The 13,124-nt window shown below is 44.9% G+C and overlaps 1 protein-coding gene across 1 annotated transcript in view; it reads right to left on the bottom strand.

Moving 5' to 3' along the window:
- Positions 1-12,183, bottom strand: part of HSCB (HscB mitochondrial iron-sulfur cluster cochaperone) — a 43,818-nt gene extending 31,635 nt beyond the window's left edge. Inside the window, exons 1-2 of the mRNA XM_068118894.2 lie at positions 11,815-12,183; positions 6,916-7,012 (exon numbers count right to left, since the gene is read on the bottom strand). Of these exons, the coding sequence (XP_067974995.2) occupies positions 6,916-7,012; positions 11,815-12,119 (402 nt within the window). The 5' untranslated portion in view covers positions 12,120-12,183. The remainder of the gene's footprint in view (positions 1-6,915; positions 7,013-11,814) is intronic.
- Positions 12,184-13,124: the final 941 nt, after the last annotated feature.

The following is a 13,124-nucleotide window of genomic DNA, read 5'->3' as shown; positions in this document are numbered from 1 at the left end:
GCACCTCAGCAAAGGACATCTGTGACTCATTGGGACTGACACAATCTGTCAATTTCCCGACACGGATCTCAGCCAATGGAGCATCTTCTCTTCTAGACTTGGTTATGACAAACTTCCCTGCAAATGTCTGCTGCTCTTCTTCTGCTCCAATCGGTTCTTCTCATCATGTGCTTGTTAAAGTGGACATCTCTCTGGCCATTCTCAGAGAGCCTCCTCAGCGTCGACGAGTCTGGCATTTCACTCAGGCCGACTGGCACGGTCTTCAAGCAGCCATCAATCATCTGGACTGGTCTCCCATCTCTACTGCCTCTGACATCAATTCTTCCTGGGAATTCTTCCAAAGCAAACTGCTCTCTCTCATGCACAGATTTATCCCATCTTGTCTTCAGTTGTAGTAAGGGAAATATATGAAAATCTGTTAACTAAATTGTTACCAAAAAATTTCTTCAACAATATGTTTGTAAAGGTGTGTAATAACATGTGTTAAAATGTTGAAGGTCAACTCCCGTGGGAAACCCAGAAAAAAAGCTGTTGAATTCGGGTACGGAAAAATTCTTTTCGAGAATTTTTTTTTTTTTTTTTTTTAATCGGCCCTTAAGTAACTTATGAGGGGTCAAATAAGGGTTTTTCATGATTCTGAGTTGATTGTTAACATTTATATTTCACCACAGACACTCCTTTGTGGAAAAATAATTTCTAAATATATCTAATTTTCTACTTTGCAGGACATGGAGTCTAGCAATATGGGTGAAGACGTTACTCCACCTGTGCTCAATTGCTTCATCTGTGCACGCTCGGATACACCAGCTGAAAGGCTCATACAGGCAACTCCAAAGGGATACTCAACTTTATTGAAACAAGCAGAAACTGTCGAAAATGTTACTGTTGTGGAACGTATGAAGGAGGCTCAAAAGGAAGGAAAACTGAGGTACCACCAGAAGTGTAAAAATGATCTGTACAACAACTTTGTTGCAACCACCAAGAAGTCAGCTCAAGCATCAAAGGCAGAGAAAGAGTCATCAAAGTTGAAGAGAAGACGCACTACTTGTGAGTTCAGTTCATCAACTGGCTGCAGTTCTAGAAGATCACAGTCAGTTGACCTCCTGTATAAGGATGTATGCATTCTTTGCAACCAACCAGCCCAGCTCTACAAAAATAATCCAGCACAAGCTAGAAAGAAATACAGAGTGCCAGATAATTTGACTGCAGATACACTGAAGGCAAGCTTGCTGAAGACAGCACGGAGTCACGGGGATGACTGGGGCACTGAAGTCACTGGACGCCTGGAAGGGATCAACGACTTGGTAGCAGAAGAAACACTGTACCATTTGCGATGCAAACTTATGTTTGCGAGAGGTGACAGTTTGTCCAAGACTGATGAGGAAGGAAAAAGGAAGAGAGGACAGAGGAGTATTGATGAGGAGTGAGAGGCAGTTTTTATTGAATTCTGCGAATGGTTAGACTCAGAATTAGAGCATGGGGTAATGAACATGGACCAAGTCCATGAAAAGCTGCAGGAGTTTGATCAGTCACCAGAGAAGAGCCTTTCTTATTCAAAGCATTGGCTAAAGATAAAACTTCTAGAGAAATACGAAGACACCTTGTATTTCACAACACAGGAAAGAAGGGCAGATGTACTCTGTCTCAAAGATGGCACCGACAATATTCTGCGAGGGCATCATGCTAATCTTGACCATGGAGATGAGAAGACTCAGATCATAAAGACGGCACTCAAGTTCATATCCAATGATATTGCCTTGATTGATTTAGGTCCAAAGTCATACCCCACCACACACAGTATGACTGACATCGATAGTCAGCTGACACTTGTTCCTGCAAGCCTTCAGATGTTCTTGAGACCGATTGTCAAGACAGACGAAAGAGTTGCCGTTTGGGGGCAGAATTTTATTAAGGCCTGTCGACCTCGGTCTGGAGTATTGCCACACCAAATGGGGCTTGCCATACAACTTGATCATAGATTTGGGCCAAAATGGATGCTCAACAAGTTCCACCGGCTGGGATACACTGAGTCTTACACGGAGACACAAAACTACAAATACTGCTTCCTTAATAGTAGGAGTGGAGATGATGTTCCAGATACTTCTGGCACTCTTGACACCATTGTGGAGGAAACCGATGAACAGATCAATGATGAGGTTGCGGTTGATGCTGCGCTTGAGGATCAATCAGTGATGACAGCCAAAGTGCCAGCCAGTGAAAGTGAATTGTCAAGTAATGATCAGGTGGTCTTTATGAAGGTTGGGGAAACAAACAATGCAGTCACTCAGTTTGTTGGAGACAATATAGATTTAAACATTGTCTCTATTCACGGAAACACTCCCTTTCACTCAATGGGTTGGATCGAAGTCACCTCTCCGGCACCACCTTTGCCAGATCCACAGACAACAGCAGCTTTCCCCCGGGTGAAGTTGAAGGCACTCGACAAAGCTAAGATCCTGAGAGGAACTGAAGTAAAGATTATTCCATTTACGAACAGGAAACAGATAGGAACGAACGCGATCATGTTTCTCCCCCTCGCTGAGCTTTCCTCCTCCCTGGCTCATGATCAGCCACTCCTCACTCCAGGTGACACACTCTGGGCAGCGGGGTGGGTGATCAAAGCCAACGATCCTGAGTTCCCACACTCCAACTGGAATGGCTGGATGAAGAGAATCCATGCTAATGATGCAAAGCAGAGCACACAGATCGAGTTCCTCCCAGTTATTGAAGGAGACCCTAATGACCTCAACACCATCTTCACCACTCTGAAAGAGTGCATACGGCACGCTGGGGTCGCTATAGTGACCTTTGATCTTCCGATTTGGCTGAAGGCTGTGAATATAATAAAGCAGGCAAATCTACCCGTCATTCCAAGGTTGGGTGGTTTTCACCTGCTGAAGTCTTATCTTGGATCAATGGGTAACATCATGGAAGATTCTGGACTACTAGATGTGATCCAGTTGATCTATCCTGGAAGTACGACAGCCAACCACATCATGGATGGAGGATGTTTTGACAAGGCAATCCATGTTCACCTCCTCATCGATGCAGCCATCTATCAACACATCATGAAACTTGCCTTCACTGAGGAGGAGCGTGGTGACATGAAGACCTTCATGGAGAAGGTGGCTGATGGGAAGATGGGAGCCAGACACTCAGACCCTGTAGTGCCAGTGTTTGAGCAAAGGTTTGAAGAAACCTTCAAACGACTCGCAAAAGGAGGAAGAACACCTGCACTCTGGGTGGAGTACCACCACATGGTAGATGTGATCAAGGTCTTTATCAGAACCGAGCGACTTGCAGACCACAATGGGAATCTGTCCTGCATTGTTACCAAGATGCTTCACATCTTTGCCGCTGCAGGCCATCATCAGTATGCCAAGGGCGCACGGCTGTACTGTCAACTCATGAAGGAACTAGAAACTTTGCCTGCTTACAAAGACACCTTAGAACGTCTCACTGCCCACGGGAAGCACGTTGTCCGTTACTCAAGTCATGAGTGGTCCGGCACATGGTGTGACATTTGCATTGAGCAGACATTAATGAAGGCAGCCAAGTCACAAGGTGGACTGAGCAGAGGAAGAATGAGAAACAGTTTTTCTTCTTCTTCCTTGAAGAAGAAGAAACAGGAAGAAAGCTTGAGCCAGGAAGAAACATCTTCCTTGACACAGAAGCCACCAAGGAAACAGTGATTCAGACTGGTACTGCGATTTTCAAGTACATTTACCATGGACGAGATACTACATTGGGTGAAATTCGGTACAACATGTTCTCAAGGAAGGCAGCGGCAGGAGTGATCAAACCAGAGACTCTACCTCCAACAGAGGGTGCAGCTGCACAACATTCACTCCGTGCCTACCTGCAGACCCGGGACTGGATCCTTCTACAGAGCATGTCTCTGAACCCTAGTGACTATGGATGGACAATAGGTGTGCATGGGTATGAGCCAGTTCCAACACTGGACCCCACGGCTCCTGATGAGCTATTGCAGTTCACGAGCTGTAATTGTCATGGAGATGGCAGCAACCGGCGATGCAGCTGCAAGAAGAATGGGGTCACGTGCATCTCGGCCTGTGGAGTCTGTAATGGCATTACATGCAGAAACTGCAGTCATGATGTTGTTGAGTCTGAAGAAGACATAGACAATGACTGTTGAAACTTCTGACATTGTGAATGAGAAATAACTCTTGAGTATTATATATGTATGTGAAATAAAAGCTACTTTGTGTGTAAATGTAAAAGTGAAAATATAAATGTTAACAATCAACTCAGAATCATGAAAAACCCTTATTTGACCCCTCATAAGTTACTTAAGGGCCGATTAAAAAAAATAAAAATTCTCGAAAATAATTTTTCGGTACCCGAATTCAACAGCTTTTTTTCTGGGTTTCCCACGGGAGGAGTTGAACTTCAACATTTTAACACATGTTATTACACACCTTTACAAACATATTGGTGAAGAAATTTTTTGGTAACAATTTAGTTAACAGATTTGTGAAATATCTCATAAAATGCCCTTACTATTGTCTTACCCTTCCTCCCGTCCATGGTACACTGAATCTAGTCGTGAGGCAGTTGCCCTGAAACAACTTGCCTTTGCCTCTTGGAAGGCTAATCCAACTGAAGGCAATCTCACTTCCTTCCACCAAGCTCGGAACAAGTGTGTGTCTACCCTCAAGAGTGCCAGGAAGCACTATCTCTCCACACTCAAGAATGAACTCTCAAACCTGTCTCCTTCCTCCAAATCATGGTAGCATCTGGTCAAATCCGTTTCTGGTGTTTGTTCCTCCTCCATCCCCTCCCTTACCTCAAATGGCTACACAGTTGACACCGCACGTGACAAAGCCGAATGCCTCAACTCTGTGTTTGCCTCAAAATCTTGTGTCCCAAACCCATCTCTCTCTGTTCCCACCTTACCAAGTCGAACCCAACTGCTCCTGGACTCTGTGTCCTTCTCTCCTGACAAAGTGGTGAAGTTTTTGTCAAACCTCGACTCCGATTCTGCAACTGGACAAGACGGCATCAGCCCACGGGTCCTAAAATCCTGCTCTGCCGCTCTTTCTCACCCTCTCTTTTGCTCAAGGTCATCTGCCATCTGCTTGGAAATCAGCAAACATTACCGCTTTACACAAAAAAGGTGCAAAAACAGATCCTTGTAACTACAGACCAATCAGCCTGCTCCCAATTATCAGCAAACTCATGGAATCCATCATTGCTTCGGATATCAAATCCTTCCTCTTCTCCAATAGATGATCTCCGATCATCAATTTGGATTCAGACCAGGTCATTCTACTCTGGACATGCTGCTTCTGCTTTCTCAACAATGGATGGAGGTCCTCAATGCCAAACAGGAAATCAGAGCTGTCTCCCTTGACATATCACGTGCCTTCGATATGGTCTGGCACCCAGCTCTGCTCACCAAACTCTCCTCCTATGGTATCCATGGATATCTCCACGCATGGCTTGCGGACTTCCTCTCTGGTCGTAGTCAACGTGTGGCCCTGAATGGATTTCTCTCATCTCCCCTTCCTGTTCAGGCTGGAGTTCCCCAAGGCAGTGTTCTGGGCCCTGTGCTTTTTCTGGTATTTATCAATGATCTCTCCAACTCTGTGGAAAATCCTCTCTATCTCTTTGCTGATGACTCCACTCTCTGCTGCTCCATTCCTCTTCCCTCAGATCGGCAGTCTGCAGCCTCCTCGCTCTCTCAAGACCTGGACAAAATCACAGACTGGTCAAACAAGTGGAACATGTCTTTCAATCCTGACAAATCTCACACTCTGACTATGTCTCTCCGAAAAGACCGACTGGACAACCCTCCCATCTACTTTCTCAACAATCCTCTCCAAGAAGTTCTGTCGCTCAAGCTTTTGGGTCTCACTATCTGCCATGATCTTTCTTGGGAAAACCACATTTCCAAGCTGGCCTCCAAAGCCAGTCGCCGACTGGGTATCCTCCGTTGTGCGAAGTCTTTCCTTGGCACACCTGAGCTCCTCGCCACATACAAGGCTTTCATCCGCAGCTCAATGGAATACTGTTCTCCCCTATGGGCCGGTGCTCCTGCCTCACACCTCTCTCGGCTTCACGCTGTTGAAACCAAAGCTTTCAGAATCATTGGAATCTCCCGCGATGAAGCTATCTCCGAGGGCCTTTCACTCACCGCAGGCAGGTAGGTGGTCTTTCTGTCTTCTACCGACTCCTCTCCGGCCTTGCTCCCCCAGCTCTCTCTGTGCTTTGTCCCCCAAATATTCCTACTGTTCGCACAAGATCTGCCAGCAACCCTCTGATGGTTAAACTGCCGAAATCTAGGCTCTCTGCTCACCTTCACTCTTTCATTCCTCTTTTCTCCCACCTCTGAAACAAACTCCCACACTCCCTTCAATCCCACACCTCCCTCCAGGTCTTTAAAACAGCTTTTCACCACCATCTCTTATCTTCCCCCCATCCAAAACCTTGATCTTTTCTACCCCCGCTAATTCATCCCAGATCCACTTTGTTTGAAATTCCAACTTCTTTCCTGGAAGTCCTTGCAGTGTCCATATGTTTTATACCTCTCCCACCGCCCCTTCCCATGCCCTCCCTCCCACAGATCTCTCGATGTCCCTGCTCTCAAATGTTGCGTTTTGTTTCCTTCCCCCTCTCTCCGCATCTTGTCTACCGCTCCCCACGTTATATGTTTTATGTGCTGGTTTGTCTTTCTGTGTGATTAATGTTAGCTCTTTCACGAGCCTCAATGTTGTATACAAATTTGTATTTTTTTTTATCATGATATATACTTGTACCAAGTTTGACTTGTATCACTTTAGCCATTCTTATGTTATTGCGGTAACAAACAGCTATCACGCACACACGGAGGGACAACCCGAAAACATAATGCCTCTGGCGACTTTGTCAATGGAGACATAAAAATATTAGCACCTGAGATTTTTGGGCAAAGATATCCGGATGAAACTTCCGCTGTAGAGATTTGTACGTCTTTTGAAGGGTGGAGGTATTCAGATGAAATGATTGGGGACTGCAAAACAAAAACATTTCAAAGGACAAAATCATGTGATGCATCAATGTCTTTTTCTCCAAAGCCAGACCCAAAATACGCAGCACAAGGTGACAGAGTACATTTTTAATTTATTAATCAAGATTGTGTGATTTCTTGAATTTGTAAAAGAGAGCAAATTCTGGATATGCCTTAATATGAAGGTCTGTCACCCTGTCATCACATCTGGACAGATAACATTGCTAACAAAGAACTGGTGAGTTATCTGAGAGACGAGCTTCCGGATTTTAACCTCCCCCGGACACAGTGGTCTGCACTCAACGGGATGTGAACTCTCCATGCAAGGACATAACACCACCTCCACAAATGGAATTTCAAGGACAACCCAGCATGTGACTGTGGTCACCCACATGAGACTATTCATCACATTGTGAATGAGTGAGTCCCACCTACGGAAATTTGATGAAAGATTTAGAAAAAAAATGAAGAAGGAAAAAAGATCTCACTCCTCCCTGCGCAAGTGCGATTGGGCCAACGTACTGCTCAACTGCAGGTTCGTTTTCCGATTAGTGATCAAAATATAACATTGAATTAAAATAAAGTTGTTCATTGATCATAAAACGGCGGTTGTAGCCGGATGGACAGACAAAGTGAGCCGATTGCTCAATCCTGCTTTTCGCTTCACGCGCGCGGGTAATAAAAGACAGGTTGAGATGGTCCAACGTTTCAGCAAGAGTGGCCTTCGTCACAGGGACGAGCATACCTATGCACTCGGATATTTAAAACAGGCCTCCTGGAAAGCGTGTGGACTCTGTGGAATGACACAGGCCTACAATTGACTATGACACCTAGGCAACCATTCCAAGTAAAGAGCATCTCCATCCCCTTCTTAAGAGAGGCCAATCATGAGAAACTAGATCTGTTATACAGTATTAGGAATAAAGGCGCGAGTATCGCTGTGGGACAAATTGGATAGAACTTCGGCACCGAGCAAATGACACTCATGATTAGTCTGTTTGACATACCTTCATACCTATTATTCGAGCACAAGGATAAACGATTTTGTAACTCATCCACTTCAAATTGACCTCTGATCTTGCACTTCCGTGCTAGAGTCCTCCCTTGTGCAATCTTTTTTAAATTATTCTCCTCCAATTCTCGTCCAACCTTTGAAAGGCCTTGGTATTTCGTTCCAATCATTCATTGTAAAGGAATACACCACATCCTCTGGTTCACAGCTGAATCTGTGGGATCAGAAAGTCGTTCAAGATTGAAAAACCTGCAGCATGTCACCCCGTATTCTTCTGGATTACAAAGAGGGAAGATTGAAAGTCCACTGCGATGAAAGGGGGGATGACACAATCCTAATTATGTTGCATAGTTTGGCAATAAAAACTATAACATCATTCAATAGAGCACATACCAGGATCAAGCCAGGATCAAGTATTTTATTTTATTTTTTTGGTTGTTTTTTTAAATATAATATCGAAGCTCGTGAAAGAGCCAACATTAATCACATAAAAAGTCAAACCGACACAGAAAACACAAAATAAGGGGAGCGGTAGATAAGATGGGGAGAGAGGGGGAAGGACACAAACACAACATTTGAGAGCAGGGACATCGAGAGAACTGTGGGAGGCAGAGGCCTTGGGAGGAAGTGGGAGAGGTATAAAACACATGGACACTAAGGACTTCCAGGAAAGAAGTTGGAATTTCAAAAAAGTGGATCGGGTGAATTAGCGGGGGTAGAAAAGATCAAGGTTTTGGATGGGGGAAGATAAGAGATGGTGGTGAACAGCTGTTTTAAAGACCTGGAGGGAGGAGAGGGATTGAAGAAAGTGAGGGAGTTTGTTCCAGAGGCGGGAGAAAAGAGGAATGAAAGAGTGAAGGTGAGCAGAGAGCCGAGATTTTGGCAGTTTAACCATAAGAGGGTTGCTGGCAGATCTTGTGCGACCTGTAGGAATATTTGGGGGACAGAGCCCAGAGAGAGCTGGAGGAGCAAGGCCGGAGAGGAGTCGGTAGAAGACAGAAAGACCACCTACCTGCCTGCGGTGAGTGAGTGAAAAGCCCTCGGAGTTAGCTTCATCACAGGAGATTCCAATGATTCTGAAAGCTTTGGTTTCAACAGCCTGAAGCCGTACGTTTCCGTGAAGTGGTGAAGTTTACGTTTTGTATTCCACTTATAGGCCGGATCTGGATTCGGACCTGAACCAAAATCTAAATCGGCTTGATCATGTCGCCTAACCAACTCATTCACCAAACTTTGTCATAATCCGTCCATAACTTTTTGAAATATCGTGCTATGTATCATTTTGGCCCGATCACATAGTGGTGAAGAATCATTTAGAAAAAAAATAAAAATAAATCCCCTATCCGGATTTCCACCAAAATCTAATTGATTTGTCCATGTCACACACCCAACAGGTCCACCAGGTTTCATTCTAATTCGTCCACAACTTTTTAAGATATCGTGCTATTTATCAGTTTTAGCCCCATCACTTAATGGTAATCACCTTTTTAACTAGAATGGCACTCAGTAGAGAGCATACCTCCACCAGGTGAACAGTTTACGTTTTGTATCATAGAGTAGACCAGAAAATCACAATACAAATTCACATTTAATCAAAATCATACGTCCACAACCTTTTGAGCTACCCTGCTTTGTATCGTTTTTGCCCCAATCTCCCAAAGGCAAAGAATCACGAAACAACTTCTACTAGCCGGATATGTATCCGCATCTTCACCAACATCTAATCAATTCTTACTCGTCAGACACCCAACCTCTCCACCGTTTCGTCCAAATCCGACCATAACTTTTTGAGATATCCTGCTCTGTATCGTTTTTGGCCCAATCTCCCGATGGTGAAGAATCACTTAAACAATTAAATAATTATCATATCCGAATCCATATTCAGATCTTCACGAAAATAGAATCGAATCGTCCTTGTCAGAGACACAACCTGTCCACTAAGTTTCGTCCAAATCCGCCCACAACTTTTTGAGATATCCTGCTATGTATCGTTTTTGGTCCCATCTCCCAATGGTGAAGAATCACTTTTAAAATTATAGTACCCGGATCCAAATCCAGATCTTCACCAATATCTAATCATTTTGTGCTTGTCACATACGCTACATCTCTGCAAAATTTCGTCTGAATCCGTCCACAACTTTTTTAGATATCTTGTTCACAAACAGACAGACAGGCGTAAAAACATAACCTCCATCACCTTTGGTGGCGGAGGTAAAAATCTGATGCCGAACATCAAACAAGGAAGTAGCATGCACCATTTAAAGTGTTTTGGTCTGACTCGGCTAGGGTTCAAAGCACTGACCTCCCAGACTCTGAGTGGATGCTCCAACCAGTATGACACCAAATCTGGAATGGAATCAGAGGATGGTCGATCCTGCAGATTCTTCCATTCTTTGCAAAATTGATACTTTTGATGGGATCTGATGAGAGAGTCTGCACAAGCTCATCTGCCTGCATTTCCCATAACTATCTAAAAGCGTCGCAAAGGCCTTCACATTGTTGGGACCCCGACGACGTGTTGTGAAAGACCTTCTAACCAGTGATGATCTTTTGACGAAGGATCCTTTTTTGATTACGTAGTCTGCTCTTAAGTCTTAAATTCGTGACCTCTTGTGGGTTGGTATCTTGCCTTTACAAATAAATGATCTTGAGAAATCCTGTTGTAGCCGTTTGAAATGTTGAAGACCTCCAGGGGGTCATGTCACCTCTCTTGCATTGATAGTTCAGCCAGTGCGTGTCCGAGCTCTAAAGCCCATTTTGATTTGGCAGATACCTGAAAGAGAGGTTTCATTACCCATGATGCAGTGCTCAGCCGCCATGTTGGTTGGCAAACTAAACAAGCGAGAAGAGGTAAACAAGACCCAATAATTAACGTAACCTTCCATTGCATCAAGTCAGAATAACGAGATAAACGTGCTGTAGTGTAGATCAAGCTGCTGATGCTATCGTTACCAGGGAAGTGAATCTAACCAACATGGCGGTGCGCACGGTATTATGGGATTACTCTGAAAACCCCTCGAAAGATGGCACAGGTTTAGTTGCTCTTCTCTGAACTCTCTCTAGTTTATCTACGTCAGAAACAAATGCAGGACCCCAGGTCACCATATATTCAGGCACAGGTCTCCAAGATAACCAGCTAAAAATCTATTGATTATATTATTGTATCTTGAAGTAGCGGCAGTTTTCTGTCCATCGGTGTCTTCTTCCGCCCATTGGTTGAACAGCTGGTCCGGCTCCACCCACAACGACGGCTCCACCCACAACGGCCGCTCCACCCACAACGGCCGCTCCACCCACAACGGCCGCTCCACCCACAACGACGGCTCCACCCACAACGACCGCTCCACCCACAACGACCGCTCCACCCACAACGACCGCTCCACCCACAACGACGGCTCCACCCACAACGGCCGCTCCACCCACAACGACGGCTCCACCCACAACGACGGCTCCACCCACAACGACCGCTCCACCCACAACGACCGCTCCACCCACAACGACCGCTCCACCCACAACGACGGCTCCACCTATTCCACCCATAAGGCATAACGACGGCTCTCAAACTTGGAACTAATGCAGTCGAAAGGCTGACTCGACCCACCGGCATTTTGATTTTCATGCAGTTCTGGCTAAACACATTCACATTCGCCATTCCCTACCTTTACATTGCAAAAACATAAACTTCCGGGAGCATGCGAGGAAGCGTTTCGTTGCCTATACACCACCCAAAGAAGGGAAGAGTTTTGCGCGGCTCCTGCGCGTACAATCTAAGGAAACACGCACAAGGCTGTACCAGCTCATGACGGCGAACATGTCGCTTGTGTTGTCCGGTGGCTGCAGAGCAACACATCGCGGGCAGAAGGCATCTTGTTCAGTCGCAGAATAACCACAGCGCCAACATGACGCAGTCCGGGACGGGGTGTTCGTCGTCTTCCGCTGTTTCGGTACGAACCACCTCAGAGACCTAAACCCAAGGAACCTCTTGTGAACATAACTGTTTCCACTTTGACTCCCAGGAAAGTGCTTCCCAGCCGGACACAAAACGCCAAGCGGCGTTTTTACTGCCGTCCTCAAGTTCAAAAACCTGGCCATGCCCATTGAAGTCACCAAACTCACGCATTTCTAGTTTTCTACCTTCATCCGTTAGATACATTTCGACATCAGACAAACACAATAAATGGATTTCATGCGATTGACAATTAAAAAGTGTTTAAAAAATTGCCTGCTAATTGCAAAGCAAACACACATTTTAAATAAGAAGGCTCTGCTACGCACTATACCAACATGGTTGACAAACACCAATTAAAAATAGAAAGTAACGTGAGCGATTAAATATACATCTAAACTTTAGATTGTAAAGGGTGCTGGATATAATACAGAGAATAGCTTGGGGATGAAACTCGATAATGCAGCTGCAATCTCGGCGACACTCCATTAATTCCTGAATGATATCACAAATCACATTCAAGACGGCTGCATATGGCCAACAATCAACGAGAAAGCATCTCAAAATGCAAAGTCCGTCCGCGTCCGCTTTGTACTCTACGACAAAAACTAAAGCCATGTTGTTACTTACACGTGTCTGCAACAATTTCTCGTACATGCATAGTTTGATTTTGGTCAAAACTAGCACCAACACAGTACATGATGGCAAAAACGGGCACCTCACTTTATTTTGTGATTGATCAAAGATGGCTGACTGGTACACTGGCGGCCATTTTAGTTGAAAAACCCCGATATTGAAAACGCATCCTCAACTATTTCTCAGACTTGCGTTTACCGATGTTGTTCTAACTTGGCACACAGATAATAAATGATGGCTTATATGTGTACGTCATTTTGTTTCGAGATCAGATCCAAGACGGCCGACAGGCAGCCATTTTGTTTCTAGATCAGATCCAATATGGCCGACTGGCAGCCATTTTGTTTCTTAAATGTGGCCCCAACCATTTCTTGACATGCATGATCTGATTTTGTTCAAACCTGGTACGTCGGACCATGGACATGTTACGGAGTTTATTCACAATGGACCATGGACATGTTTCGGGGCTTCTTCACCATGGACCATGGACATTTTACGGGGATTCTTCACCATGGACCATG

Source organism: Myxine glutinosa, chromosome 6 (assembly GCF_964187855.1).
Source record: "Myxine glutinosa chromosome 6, kmMyxGlut1.1, whole genome shotgun sequence".
Classification (NCBI taxonomy): domain Eukaryota; kingdom Metazoa; phylum Chordata; class Myxini; order Myxiniformes; family Myxinidae; genus Myxine; species Myxine glutinosa.
Note: the sequence above shows the minus strand (reverse complement) of the source record. Positions and strands in the feature narration are given on the sequence as shown.